This window comes from Eubalaena glacialis, chromosome 5, assembly GCF_028564815.1.
Source record: "Eubalaena glacialis isolate mEubGla1 chromosome 5, mEubGla1.1.hap2.+ XY, whole genome shotgun sequence".
Classification (NCBI taxonomy): domain Eukaryota; kingdom Metazoa; phylum Chordata; class Mammalia; order Artiodactyla; family Balaenidae; genus Eubalaena; species Eubalaena glacialis.
In genome coordinates this window covers 106888664-106903551 of record NC_083720.1, presented here as the reverse complement: position 1 = coordinate 106903551, position 14888 = coordinate 106888664, and the positions used below count along the sequence as shown (strand labels likewise).

Below are 14888 nucleotides of genomic sequence, written 5' to 3'. Positions count from 1 at the left end.
TAGATCATTTAAGGTTATTAGTTTATCATGATTTTCAGGACAAATGAAATATATTAACTATATTTTGGTGCATTTTTAAGTTACATTTTTTGGTAGCATCCTAAATTCTGGCTGTTTTGAATATTACTTTCTTCTTAGGGAAATGTTAGAGCTCTTTGGAGGTCATTCTTTTAATGAGTAGAATTTATACTACCTCTTGTATCTGACTGCCTCAGCTACGTTTTGAGACCTGTATCCTAATAGACAGGCTTGCCCAAGTCAAAGAGATAGTAAAGTAAAACTTTTGACTGAAAGATTAATTCAACAGTTGAGTAGTTAATTACTTATATTATTGTGAATGTTGTGGATGGAAATGTCACATACGCTGAATTACTCCTTTCTGTGTTAATGTAGAATGGTAATCGATTATTAATTTTGTCCTTATCGTTATTTCCTCTTCTCTTAGGATTCAACGTGGGCAGGAGTGCTGGTGGGAGATCGACTGTCAGGGAGATTAACCGGGATGCTTGTCATTTTCCTGGTTTTCCAGTTCTTCAGTCATTCCTTCCTAAACACACTAACGTCCCTGCCCTCTATTTTCTCCTCATGGCATTGTTTCTGCAGCAGCCAGTTAGTGAGCTGCCTGAGAACCTGCAGGTCAGTGTGCCTGTCATCAGCAGCCGATGTAAGCAGGGTTGCCAGGTAGGAATTATCTAGTAGGGTGCAAGTGTAATTACATTTGTCAGAAAGTCACCACAGGGTGATGGGTTAATCACATTAAAACCAACTGGTTCCATCCCTTTCTCATGTTTGAGATTTGATTTGGAACATAAAAATCGGAAAGTACCATAGAAAATTTTCCCGAAAAGAAGTCCTTTGTACCTGTTTGGTCTTTTTCTCTTTATGGTTACTCTATATGATTATATATGTGTGAAGACTTTGGATGATATTTTAATGGTGATCAAAAGAATTCTTTTGAGTAACATGATTTTGTCTAGAAATATAATTTCTGTAGAATTAAAAATGGAGTAATGTACATACCATAAATTGGGTGGGTATGAAAGGATTCTTAGTACAAGTCTGATTAGAAAAATGTTTTTAAGTTCTTAATGATAGATAATGTCCACGTTAGGAAAACAGTAAGGCTTTACCTGATTTCTAATCTGAGACTATCATGGATATCTCTACATAGTTCATGTTTGTGGCACTGCAAAGACATAGGAATTTAGTCTTAAACTCAGTTATACTTCCATAATAATGCCAAAATGCTATTCAAATCAACTCTAGTCATTGACAGAACCTTTTAAATGAAAATGCTGAGTCTGTACCCTTACATTAAGTCACAGTACAGATTCATGCTTAGCAGAGTTTGGTTGGTTATGTAATTTTCAAAATAAGCATGACACCATAGTCATAAAGTGTTATATAAAACTACTATGAATAAATCTCCTCAAACTGATTTTCATTTTGTCAAATCTTCATCTGTATGTAACCTAAAAGTGAATTAGAACATTGCTGAGAGTTGGGGAAAGAGTAAGTTCAATGTGCTTTTTAAAAAGATCCTGCTTAAAACCATCAGTTCTTTAATTTCATCGCCTAGCTAAGTAGCAAGTATTTTATTTTCGTTTGTTTTCCTTAGGAAAAAAAAAAATGATGTTTTTAACATAGATACCTAAGACAGGATGGTACATAATATTCACTTTGTCTTGTAAATGTAAAAATGAGTTTTAAAATATAGGAGGGAGGAGTGCTAGGTCTCTATCTCTTTGTCATTGCTCACTTTGGAAAAAACTAATTTCAAAGAAATTTTAGAATATTAGTACTTTTGAGGGCCTCTACTGAAAAAAATTGGCAATGGCTAATCTTTATTCACTTTCACCTCTGCAGTTTGATTTAGATTCCATTTGGACATTTATCTTTGGAGTGCCTGCCTCCAGTGGAACTGTGGTCTCTTCTATCCATAACGTATGCACAGAAGCTGCTTTTTTATTATTGGGGATGCTCCGCAGCATGCTGAATTCAGTAAGTTCCCTGAGATACTGATACCTGTCGGTAGTTCCTCCTGCCTGTGATATTTTTTAAAATAGAAGAATCCTTTGCTGTCATAACTCTTTTATTTACTACGTGGTCTCTGGAACCTCAGCCTCTGTGTTTTGTTATCTTTAGTGTAAGGAAAGACCATGCAGTTGTTAAGATCCTGAGCTCGGGAGCTGGGTTCAAAATCCCAACTCTGGTACTTCAGACATACTAACCTCATGTGCCTCAGTTTCCTTATGTATAAAATGCTGGTGATAATAGAATTTACCTCTTAGGACTGTTGTGAGGATGTATGAGTTAGTATATACACAAAGCACTTACAAGAGTGCCTGGTGTAGAGTAAGCACTTCTTAAGTGTTAACTGATGCTGTTAGCGCTATAAAATACATATTTCAATGTATAAGTGTATATAACGAATATATATTGTACTGTATGTCATTGCAATATGTTGTTTGAACTTTTAAAATCACTCTCATTTAGAGATTTAAAATGTTATCAGTGCAAGTTTTATTTTGTATTTGTTTTTATGTTTTCTATTCTAATTATTTCTAACTTAGATATGAAAAATTGAAAGAGTAAATGACAAAATGTATGTTCCTACCTTTCTTACAGGAATACCGTGAATAATGATTTAATTTGTTTACACTATTTAGGATCACATTGTAAGAGGACTTATTAACTAGACTCTTTGGATTACAAGTACCTGATAAATCTGATTTTAGTCAAAACTATTCTTATGCCATCTAAAAAAAGAATGTTACTATTAAGTGTGTTAATTTAGAATGCTTTGGGATTCTTGTTTTGGTTTTTATTCATAAACAATTATAAAAATCTAAGCTGAAAAAGAAGCCAGTCTCTGGGCAAGTATCAGAAGATAAGCATTGTTGAAATATATTCTTTTTTTGTTACTCTTTTATCATCATCATCACTGTTATTGTTGTAAGGCTTTTAAGGAAAAACAACTCCTATGTGTCTACTTTATTCAGTATTCTACTACAACGCTACTTAACTTCTGACACTTCTGGTCACCAAGTATGTGGAAGGTTTTGCCACACTAGCTGGGTGTTCGACAGTTCAGTTCAGTTCTGACACTATCTACTGGGAGGTAGCATCGGGTACCACAGGTTAAGGGCTCAGTCTCACAAGATACCCCTCCCCCCCACCAACCCTGCCCCACTTCAAATACCAGTCACAAGTCCAGGTTGTTACCTGTGTTTCTGACTCACCAGTTACAAATTGCAGGTTCCCGTGACGGAGGAAAACATTTTACTTCCTAGATTACCAGTTTATTATAAAAGGACGTATCTCAGGAACAACCAGATGGAAGAGATGCATAGGCAAGGTGGGAAGGGACACGGAGCCTCCACGCCCTCTCCGTCCTGCCACTCTCCCAGCACCTCCACGTTGTTCATCAGTCCAGAAGCTTTCTGAACCCCGTGTTTTTTATTTTTATGGCGCCTTCATTACACAGGCATGATTGATTAAATCATTGGTCACTGGTGATTGAAGCTGGTCTCCAGCCCCTCTTCGTCCCTGGGGGCTGTGGGGAGCAGGTTCGGTTAACTTCCAGCCCTCTACTCCCATGGTTGGTTCCCCTGGCAAGACAGCCCATCAACATAAACTCAAGTGTGGTGGAAAGCGGCTTGTTAGGATTAACAAAAAGACACATTTATGGCTCTTTTATCACTTAGGAAATGCCAAGGGTTTTAGGATCTCTGTGCCTGAAATGGGACAAAGACTAAGTATATATTTCTTATTATAAATCACAATATCACAGTTGCATAATGGTTAAGAGCACTATTTTCATTTTTTATATGACAGTACGAGGCTCAGAAAGGTCAAGTAACTTCCCCATTTTTATCTTAATCCTAACTCTCTGGCGTGATGGAGGATGGGGCAACTTTGATGGGAATAGAGCCACTACTGGCTCCAGCCATACTCATGTTGGTAACGATGAATAATCAAAACCATTGACTCCAGTTACTGAGCTGTGAGTACTCAAATGAATAGAAAAACATCCTGTCAGTTTCTAGGGGTATCACCTTTGTTTTAGCTTATTTCTAGATTTGTCGCCCTGTGTGTTTGCTCCTGTGCGTGGTTTACAAGAGTTCTGGACCATCAGTCAATTTATCCGGTTTTAGAAGAGTAGTGAGTAACTTTTAGTAGTGTCAGTTTTTCTAACATGTTATTTCCTCTCTTGTCCCCATGACAGCCTTGGCAGTCAGAAGAAGAGGGATCTTGGCTCCGGGAATATCCTGTGACCCTGATGCAGTTCTTTAGATACTTGTATCACAACGTCCCAGACCTGGCCTCCATGTGGATGAGCCCCGACTTCCTGTGTGCATTAGCAGCCACGGTCTTCCCCTTCAACATTCGCCCTTACTCAGAGATGGTAGGAAAGGGGGAGGAAAATATCAAAACTGGAATTAGTCTGCTCCAATGGTTAGCAGATTTTTTTGGCCAGTCTTTTAAGGTTCTCACCAAGTTACAGTTTCATAACTTTCTGCTTCATCTCTTACATCATTATCTGGTATCTGGCTCCCCACACTCTCCTTCTGCTTTCCCCTAAAATAACAGTGAATTCTACTTCCTGTTTTCATTTACCGTATTCTTGTAAGTCCCTCATTAGTGAATTCCCTCTTCGTGTAGTTGTTGATCCATTTCTTATTATATGTAATGATAGCTGTATAGTTGTGAAATCAGGTTACAGATCTCTAGTCAGACCAAATTTATTTCCACTTCATTTATCTCAGGAATTAGGCATCTCCTGGATTTAGTCTTTACAAATTAATTACAGGATTGATTGTCTTTATAAGAAATGACATGTATGTTTGTCCTTTCTGTTCAACTTCTTCTATTTCGTTCAACTGTTATTTTTCATATTTTGCACTAACTTAAGAGAAAGTTATTAGACTGTAATCATATGTAGTATACGTACTTCTTTTGTCCTTTAAAACGAACCCAAAAGACAGTTATTCTTCCATAGAACTTCAGAATTTCATGATGTTTTGTCTTACTTCTACCACTTACTCGAGAGCCTAGAATAAGGTATCTTCTTCATACTAATTTTTCTTCATGTATAATGGTGAAATACTCGTTCTAAAATTGTGGCGATTTTTAGGAGAAAGGCAAGTATAGCACGTGACCTTAACACCATGGCTTGTTTATAATTTTAGAATCCACATTTTTGGTAAAAAAAGGATTTTAGTAATATTTCAATGTTTTTTCCTTGTCGGCATCTTGTAATCTGTCTTCTAATCCTTCTTTCTTTTTCTGTTGGCTCAAACTTGGTACTAGTTTTGTTGTTGTTTTGTATTGTTTATTTATTTGGGTTTTTTTTTTACCTACAAAAATGGGTCAGCCCTTGGGTGCAGTCATTATGCCAGATCTTTATCTGAAAGTCTATAACACTTGACTTCTCAGTAGGTATGTTTTAAATATGCAAATATAGTCATTCTCATTTTATTATTTCATTTATTTCAAGTTCAGTTATCCACAGTAAAGATAAAATTCAACATAAAGCAGTTTATATGGTTAGTGGCCAGTGAGTAGCTTAATATTAGAAAGAGCATGTGTTGAGTAATCGTGACATGTGGTGCCCGATTACCACCCTGAAAAGAGAAAATAAGTAAAGCAAAGTGAACGATGTAATGCACTGAATAGCTTAATAGGAGGTAAACACTGAACAAAAATACTGTTGCTGCTACAATTTGGTGGAAGTAAAAATATCAAATGAAATTGAATGTGACTAGGATATACTTCCACTTGATTTTATTAGGTGACTGATCTCGATGATGAAGTTGGATCTCCAGCGGAAGAGTTTAAAGCCTTTGCAGCAGACACAGGGATGAACAGAAGCCAATCAGAGTACTGCAACGTGGGCGTCAAGACATACCTGACCAATCACCCAGCTAAAAAGTTCGTTTTTGACTTCATGCGGGTCTTAGTAATAGACAACCTCTGTCTTACCCCTGCCAGCAAGCAGACTCCACTAATTGATCTTTTGTTGGAGGTAAAGACAAAGAAATGCATTTACATCTCTTTCAAGTTGTTTTTATAATGAGAGCGTTAATAACCAAGCAAGTTTTATGCCACATATCTTTCAGATTTCTAATTCTTTTGGGTTGTAAAGGCAGAACGTATCATGGGCTATGGGAATTTTTTATCACAAATGTGCTAATATACACCGTATCGATTTGTTTCTCTTCTTTCTATTCCTCTTGACATGTCCTTAATTTAGTCCTTTATCACCCTTCCCCTGGATAGACCAGGAATTGACAAACTTTTTCTGTAAAGGGCCAAATAGTAAATATTTTCAGCTTTGTGGGCTGTACAGTCTCTCACAACTACTTCACTCTGCCATTGCAATGAGAAAGCAGCCACAGACAATACATAAACGAGTGAGTGTGGCCGTGTTCCAGTACAACTTTACGTGCAGTAACAACTATAAGCTGAATTTGGCCCATGGACCTTAGTGTTCTAGCTCCTTCCCTAGTCATTTACAGCAGCATTGTCTCCTAAGCTTCTAACTCCCTACTTCAGTCCCTCTTATTTATCACTGCCGGTATTGCTTTTAGTGTCCTGTGGGGCTTAAGGCGTGGTGCATGGCAAGTGCTCAATATGCACTTACTGAATTTTCCCCAAGGCAGCAAACTTGTAGGTTGCTTGGTATCTGAGCTCAGGCTCCTGTAACAAAATACCATAGACTGGGTGGCTTCAGTAGCAGATAGTCATTTCTCACAGTTCTGGAGACTGAGAAGTCTTGACGTCAGGATGCCAGCTTGGTCAGGTTGTGGTGAGGGCCCTCTTCCTGGCTTGCAGATGGCTGCCTTGCTCTCACATGGCAGAGAAAGAGCTCAGGTGGTAATTCCTCTTCTTATAAGGGCATGAATCCCCTCCTGTGGACTCCCCATGACCTCATCTAAACCTAATTACCTCCAGGAAGCTCCACCTCTCTAATATCATCACATTGAGGGTTAGGGCTTAATTTATGAATTTTGCGGGGGGACACAAACATTTAGTCCATTGCACTTGCTAATTCTCCTGATAAGTGATAAGAACTAGCTGATGCATCAGAAAACAAACCCTAAAGTGGTCACACTGCTGGCTCTAGAAATTGACCATCCCTGAAAACCAAATGTTCACCTAGAAAAATCTCAAGAAAAAATAAAAGATCATTGAAAGGCATCTAATATATAATTAGTTGCCTATACATTCATTCTTTTGGCCAATTCATATAAATAGGGTCAAGCAGTACATGCCAGAGCTCTGAAAATAATGTTTCATGAAAGATTCAATCAGTGTAAAAGACTTAACTGCTTCTCTCTGTGAGGAGCTTCCCACATGCCGCCCTCAGCAGTTTGACAACTGAACCTGCACTTTCTCTGCTCCCTCTAGTGGCGAAAACAGTTAACTTTTTATTTGAAACCTTAAAATCCCAGCAAATGTTTTATCTTATTCATGTGAAAATATCTCAGTTTGGTCAATTAAAAGAAATCAGTGTAATTTAGGTACCAGCCACGCTAAGCATTTTAAAGCATTTTTTAATTTATTTATTATTTATTTATATAATTTTGGCTACGTTGGGTCTTTGTTGCTGCGTACGGGCTTTCTCTAGTCGCAGTGAGCGGGGGCTACTCTTCGTTGTGGTGAGAGGGCTTCTCATTGCGGTGGCTTCTCTTGTTGCAGAGCACGGGCTCTAGGCACGTGGACTTCAGTAGTTGCAGCACTCGGGCTCAGTAGTTGTGGCTCGCGGGCTCTAGAGCGCAGGCTGAGTAGTTGTGGTGTACGGGCTTAGTTGCTCCGCAGCATGTGGGATCTTCCCCGACCAGGGCTCGAACCCATGTCCCCTGCATCGGCAGGCGGATTCTTAACCACTGCGCCACCATGGAAGTCCTATGCAAAGCATGTTAACCAGGACCACAGTGTTTAATATTGGCAGAAAAATAATTGATTTCATCAAGAATTCATCTGGTAGAATTTAAAAGCCTGCCTGGTGGAGCTTGTCCTCTTTGGAAACTTTAAAATAAGAAGAGAGGTGGCTAGTATTTTAGTGCATGGGGTAAGAATTTGAAGCATTCTATGCAAAATAAAATGGTTTTCAGAAAATAACAGGATAAAGTTAAGAATAGGTGTGTGTAAGAAAGCATAACTGAGCAAAAAAATAAAATACACATATGTAGAGGAAATGGGGTAAGTGTATGTATTCAGTAATAACAGTCTTGTAGGAATCCTAATAGCTAATTAACTAGCAATGGGTAAATTGTATAATTGTCTTTTATTTTGGTTTTCTGTATTTTTCAGTAAGGAAAGTTTGATATGACATGTATTAACCTTGAGATAACATTCTCATTATTGTGGACACTAATTTGCCCTCAAGTGGAATTGTATCTGATTGCATTAGGGAGTCAGGGGCGGTAGGGTGGTATTTTAGGAAGAACCAGGGAGTGTCAAGATTGAATTTCCCAAATAGATCATCAACTCTTTAAAGTTAGGGACCAACTTTCATGTGTCCTTTTGTCTCTCACAAAGTTAGCTCAGTGCCTTGCTGTGTTCTTTAACTTTTTTTGAATTATTTAACTATAACTACATCCCTGGCAGTTCCCAAACAGGAAGATATGATACCATCTCATAAGAGAGAGATAAATTTGCTTTTAAAAATCAGTGCTTTGAGGAACTTCAAATCTAATACACAAACACAGAATACACATGCCAAAAATATTTAGTGGAAATGCTGTTGCACTCCATGTCTTCCTGTGGTGTAAAATAATAAATTACAAGCATATGATTCTGAATGTTACAATTATGAAGTCTATCTCTGAAGAAAGTCAGCAAAAGAACTATCCTATATATTTACCATTTACCTACGTGAAGGAAGGTGTTTGAACCAACTGATTTTCGGGCTGATATGCTCAAGCCAGGCCATTTTCAGTCTCATGATTGTTGGGATGTCATCATAAGAGTGTCTACTTACTTGATTGTATCTATAAAAGAATGTGTGAAGTTGTCTTTATCAGCAGTCTATAAAAATAAAAGCTTCCCATTCATATAGACTGGCTTGAGTCAGGCCAAATACAAGGGAAGCAGTGAAGGACCTGGTTTGAATTCTGGCCCTGTGGTTTATTATGTAAACATTTTAATCTCACTGAGCTAAATTCATCCTCTGGAGAATGATCTTATATACTGTCTCCCCTGCATGATTGTTGTGAGAGTTAAATATATATAAATCACCCAGCAAAACTATTTTGAGAAATTAAACATGTGCTGCTTATAGCTGTGTAACCTTGGCCCAGCTCAGTTCTCTTCACCCCTTACAGTTTGCCCATCTGTAACGTAGCATAAAAATAGAACCTGTCTCTGAGGACTGTTGTGAGAATTAAGTAAGATAATACATATAAGATTCATAACACAGTGCCTGGCACGTAAGACCTGCTCAAAAATCAAGTGGCCTGCGGTGGCTTATACAATCACCAGCGTCCTCTGCTGTCACCACCAGGCATCTCATGAAAGGCCAAATGAATTTGCTGCACGTGGCCACGGAAGGAAAGTACCTGAGAACAGATAAAAAAGTACTCGTATATACCTGAAGGAAAGAAATACGATGAAACGAAGGAGGCTGATTTGGAGTGTGTGCCTGTCTGATACCATTTTTCTGTAGTCTGAGGAGTTCACTGCTTTCTGCTCCCGCCATCTTCTAAAAGACATCCCCGTGCCCATCAGAGTGCAGCGCCCCCTGCAGAGCAGTAAACAAACCAAACAAAGTGGCAAAAGTGGGCAAAGAGAGTGCTGTGAAATAACTGAGAGAAGAGAAGCCAGTCAGGAGGAATACTGCAGTCAGAAGGGCAGAGCGGAAACCCCTCTTCCTTGAAGGCTTTGCCTGTTATGGAGCACTAAAGGCCTCCCCCCCAGAGCCAGAGGGCTCTCAGCCATGGGCAGCACACGCGCCCACGACGACTCTGCATGGTGTTCCCAGGCCTCGAAAAGGACGCTTTGAGTCTCTGAAGACTCGTGTTGTTGACTGGCTTCACTGTCTTCTCTGGGAAGACAGATCTCGCAGGCAGAGCAGAGCATAGGGCTCACCCTCTCTTCCTTCGGCCCTGAACTCACCCTGGTTGTCTGGTGGGCCAACCAGGTTTATCTAAAAACATGATGGGGAGATTGTGGCTGAATTGCTCTTGTTGTGCATTTGTTAACTTCAGTATGGAGATTTTTAGTAGGGCTGGAAGAGTACGGAATGGCAGGTGAGGTGGTGAACTTTGGCGTCAAAGAAACTGACGTTTGAAACCTAGTTGTGACTTGACCAAGTGACTTGACCTCTCAAAGCCTCAATTAACTTATCTCTAAAGTGGAGATGATAGAATCTACTGCGAAAGGATATTGTGCAGAATGAGATAAGGTACATAAAACTAAGCACTGTGTAGTTACATAATTGTAGTCCAGTGAATTGTTTAAAAAAAAAAAAAAAACACCCAAGAAAACTATGCATGCACTCATAAAGTCTTAAGTCCGTTAAAAGTTAGGCTACTATGAGTCTCAGCAAGAACATTTGAACTTGGCAGTTAGAGCCAGTAACAGAGTTAATTCTGGGTCATGATCATTCAAGAAACAGCTTCAGTGAGAGGAATCAGAGGATTAAATATGCCTGTTGGTGACTGAGCCAGCCTTAAGTCCTTATAGAATACAAAAGAATACTTTCTAATTAAGTAAAAATAAATATTGTTGACAGATCAAACTACTTCTCTATGTTCTATGTTCCCTGTTTTACGTACTCCAAAACTTTGTCTAATTAAGATTTTATAAACCCTACTCATTATTACTTATCCCATTAGCCACACTGAGTTGATTATAATCCTGAATGAGTATTGCCATCTTCAGGGGTGTTTAAATCCTCCTGTGAGTTGGAGAGGCTTACTCCTTAGTAAATTTTGATCACTCAAGCTGTTTGAAAATGGTCTCTGATCTGATTGCAGGGTAGTCCTCATAGACCTATCAATCTGTCACTTACCACTTGAAGGTCCTCGCTTTCCCTTCCGTTAACAGGGGTGGGGTCTTGATGTACTGTCAGCATGAGGAATAGGCAGGCCTTGGCCCCAGCTCTTCTGCTGACCATTGTATTAGTCTGTTCATCTACACAGGAAAATGTATTAAGATTATAAACAGGGACTTCCCTGGTGGCGCAGTCGTTAAGAATCCGTCTGCCAATGCAGGGGACACGGGTTCGAGCCCTGGTCCGGGAAGATCCCACATGCCGTGGAGCAACTAAGCCCGTGTGCCACAACTACTGAGCCTGCGCTCTAGAGCCTGCGAGCCACAACTACTGAGCCTGTGTGCCACAACTACCGAGCCTGCGCTCTAGAGCCCACAAGCCACAACTACTGAGCCTGTGTGCCACAACTACTGAAGCGTGTGCGCCTAGAGCCCGTGCTCCGCAACAAGAGAAGCCACTGCAATTAGAAGCCCGCACACCATAGCTAGAGAAAGCCCACGCGCAGCAATGAAGACCCAATGCAGCCAAAAATAAATCAATAAATAAATTTTCTAAAAAAAAGATTATAAACATGTCATGACCATCACTTTTTCCCAAATTATTCTAATGCCAAACCAAACTCCTAAGAACTAATATTCTTTTAACTGTTACTAGGCCCATGTTTTTCATTTTAAAACAAAATAAATATGTTTTATCAGAAAAACAGAGAAACGTTCATTACAACTTTGGTTGGTTTTTGAATCCTTAGAATAATATCTTTGATCTGAATGTAGGATTCCAATTTTAACTGCTTTTTTAAAATCTTCATCAGCACCACTTTGAAAATCAGAATAGAAAGAAGTGGGTTTTTCCCCAGTGGAACAGATTTTAACTTTAAATGCATAAAGCAGAACAGTGTTGTATAGCCCACTTCTGCGGCATGGTCATAAACATAGTCCTGGACCTGTCTGTGCGAGAAGAAATAGATTCTTTAACTTCACTTGCAAAGCATCAGTACTCTGCTTGTAACTACAACATCCAGATCTCTTTTTAAGAAACAACTTTATGTCAGTTTATTGAATCGTTCAATATCCAGCTCCTATCCAAAGCCAGCTAACACGACTGGCATTTGAGAAGAATGACAAAAGGATCTTTCCTACCTTTCATCCCTGTGTTCCCAGTGCTTTGCCACCTCTCAGGCTAGAGACTTGAAAGTTATGCATCTGGATCATACCACCCTAATTACCAAAAGAAATGCCATCAGAGAACTATAGTTTAACTTTTTGCCCTAAGCTTTTATTCAAGATAATTTTAAAAATCATCTTTGTACCGTGTAAAACCATTATCAAGGGTACAACCTATAGGGCTGTTCATTGTCCTCTTTATAAAAGCCCACAGGGAACATTCTTCTCAGAACAATCTTAGGAAAACATCCTTGCTGACTATATAGTATGCTTCCTTTTTTATAGATAATTAAAGGCTTTGTAAATCATATTATTTTTTTTCTCTTTCTTGACCCTAGGAAGCTCAAAGCAAAATTGTGTGCTTAATTGATTTTTTTGATATAAATACTTGCCTCCCCATTGACTTTACCTTCTTGGTTACTAGACTCCTGAGCTTTTGTGTTTGTTTAAATGGCTTTATGATTTATTTTATCTGTATCTCATTAGAAACTGCCAGATCTCTTTTGGAAGTGAGGTAGATAGATAATAGATATCAAATATTTATTAAATACTTTAAATGTTTAGAATACTGCTTTTGGAGGAGTGGATTCAAAAGAAGCTATTGTTTCACCTTTGCTTCAATTTGTTTTTTAATCTATGGTCAGAAAAATAAGAGAGCATAAGCATACATACCATCTCTCGTGACATATTCTACTACTTACCAGTAGTTTTTTTTAATGTAACTATGGTTGAGCCTTACCTTTGTTTACTGGGTTCTGTTTCTAATTCTAAATTTTATTGATTAGGCTTCCCCTGAAAGATCGACAAGAACTCAGCAAAAAGAATTTCAGACTTATATTTTGGATAGTGTGATGGACCATTTGCTTGCAGCTGATGTTTTATTGGGTAATATCATGTTTTCTTTTCAGTCTGTTAAAAGTACCTATAATCACTTCCCTTCTCTATCTAAACCCCAAGTATACCACTTTTTTAACGTCATCTTTTTCCTTCTTTTCTGTGCATTTTCCCCTCTTATTGGTATTTTCCTATAATGAGGAAAAGGCCCATCCAGCTCCTTCCTTTGAACCTGGGATAAAGGATCAACAACAGGGAGTACGAAGTTGCTTGTCCACGTTCATATGCTCAGAGGTGGCAGGAAGAGGACAAGGAAAGAGAAAAAATGTTTTTAAAACCATATTATGTGAACAGTATATTTTTATGAATTATCTAATACTTTTAAAAATTACCGTAATATACTTACAAATAAATTACAAATGTAGCACTCTGTGAATTACCACCCAGGCAACATGCCTGTATAAGAGCACTCAGATAGAAATGCATTACCAGCACCCTCAGAAACTATACCTATTAGTGGAATTATTCAGTTATAGGTATCTGTGTTATTCTTTAGAATGGCTTTCAGGATGTAAATTCGAAGCACATTAAAATGTTTTTCCTGTATTTCTCTAGTTACAATAAAACTACAAAACTTGATACATTTACAGTGGAGCTAACATTTATATGTAAAACAATGACAAAATTTAAAGGAGAAGGAAAAGTAATGATTTAGCATATTTGCTACTTGAATTTCTGGTAATTATATAAATCATAGAACCTCCATGCTATTACATTATCATTTTTTTTTAACAAAGTAAGTTTGCCAAGAAAATCTTCAGTGTTGTCATAACATGCAACTCTCAAAGCGTGGTGTCAAGGCAGACTTGTGTATTTGTTCTTATCACTTGAGAATCTTAAGTAATATCAGTCTTACTACATAAAGACACAAAACGAAGAGTTTTGCATTGTGTAGTGATTTAGAGTGAGGTGGGAATAATAATTACAGTCAGTTAAGGCTCCTAATTTCTAGAAAAGAGGGAGGGGCTTAAAGGGGGCATTCTGTTGGAGGAGGAGCCAGGAGGATTAGTGTTGAGGCAGTATGTACACAGCGAACACGCTGAAGCCACCGGGGCAGCTTGTAGAAGAGAAACAGTGCTGATGGGAATCATGGAGGGGTGAGAGGTACCCCATGGCACCACCACCACTGATGGTACTCTGTGTTTTACAGTTCTTCTGGACCTCTCTTCTGCCTCCATTACTTCGTTGTGCTTAAAGTTTTGTTTGATGATTTGTTTTGCCCTTTATTAGTTAGACAGAATCAATTTACAACTAATAAACTGACTTAATTTTTCTCTCAAAGGGAGGCTATGTGTCACTGATAGTTGAAGAACTGTTTGCTTATCACAGACTGTCTTAAGGCAGTAAGAAACTTCCCAGTCTCCATCCGTAACACTTTTATCCTGCAGAAATTATTTCTTCCAACATTTATCATGACTTCTGGCCATGAACATCATTTTGCTTAAAGTAGTACATAAGAGCTAATGGTCCTATTTCTAACGGTAGTAGATGTACTCATCTTGCCTTAGCCTGATTTGTTGGAGGGTCTGGTCTTAGGCTGGTGGACATCAATTTTCTTAGACATTTTTTTCCTGCTGGAATTTAGGGGAAGATGCATCTCTGCCTATTACCAGTGGAGGGAGCTACCAAGTATTGGTGAACAATGTGTTTTATTTCACACAACGTGTGGTGGACAAGCTTTGGCAAGGCATGTTCAACAAAGAATCTAAACTTCTTATAGATTTTATAATTCAACTAATTGCACAGGTAATCCATTGTCACGTTAGTTGTAGAGTACATGTTTTCCTATTGAAAAACTTTGCCTCGGGTGTCAAAATTGTTGGAAATAA

At 38.5% G+C, this 14888-nt stretch overlaps 1 protein-coding gene across 9 annotated transcripts in view; it reads left to right on the top strand.

Moving 5' to 3' along the window:
* WDFY3 (WD repeat and FYVE domain containing 3) overlaps positions 1–14888 on the top strand; it is a 273492-nt gene that overhangs the window by 190474 nt on the left and 68130 nt on the right. For 7 of the 9 annotated variants that reach the window (XM_061192466.1, XM_061192464.1, XM_061192463.1 and 4 more), the window contains 6 exons: positions 446–681; positions 1867–2001; positions 4229–4408; positions 5795–6028; positions 12951–13050; positions 14645–14805. In XM_061192466.1, the coding sequence (XP_061048449.1) occupies positions 446–681; positions 1867–2001; positions 4229–4408; positions 5795–6028; positions 12951–13050; positions 14645–14805 (1046 nt within the window). The remainder of the gene's footprint in view (positions 1–445; positions 682–1866; positions 2002–4228; positions 4409–5794; positions 6029–12950; positions 13051–14644; positions 14806–14888) is intronic. The other 2 variants (XM_061192461.1, XM_061192465.1) reach the window with 2 other exon arrangements.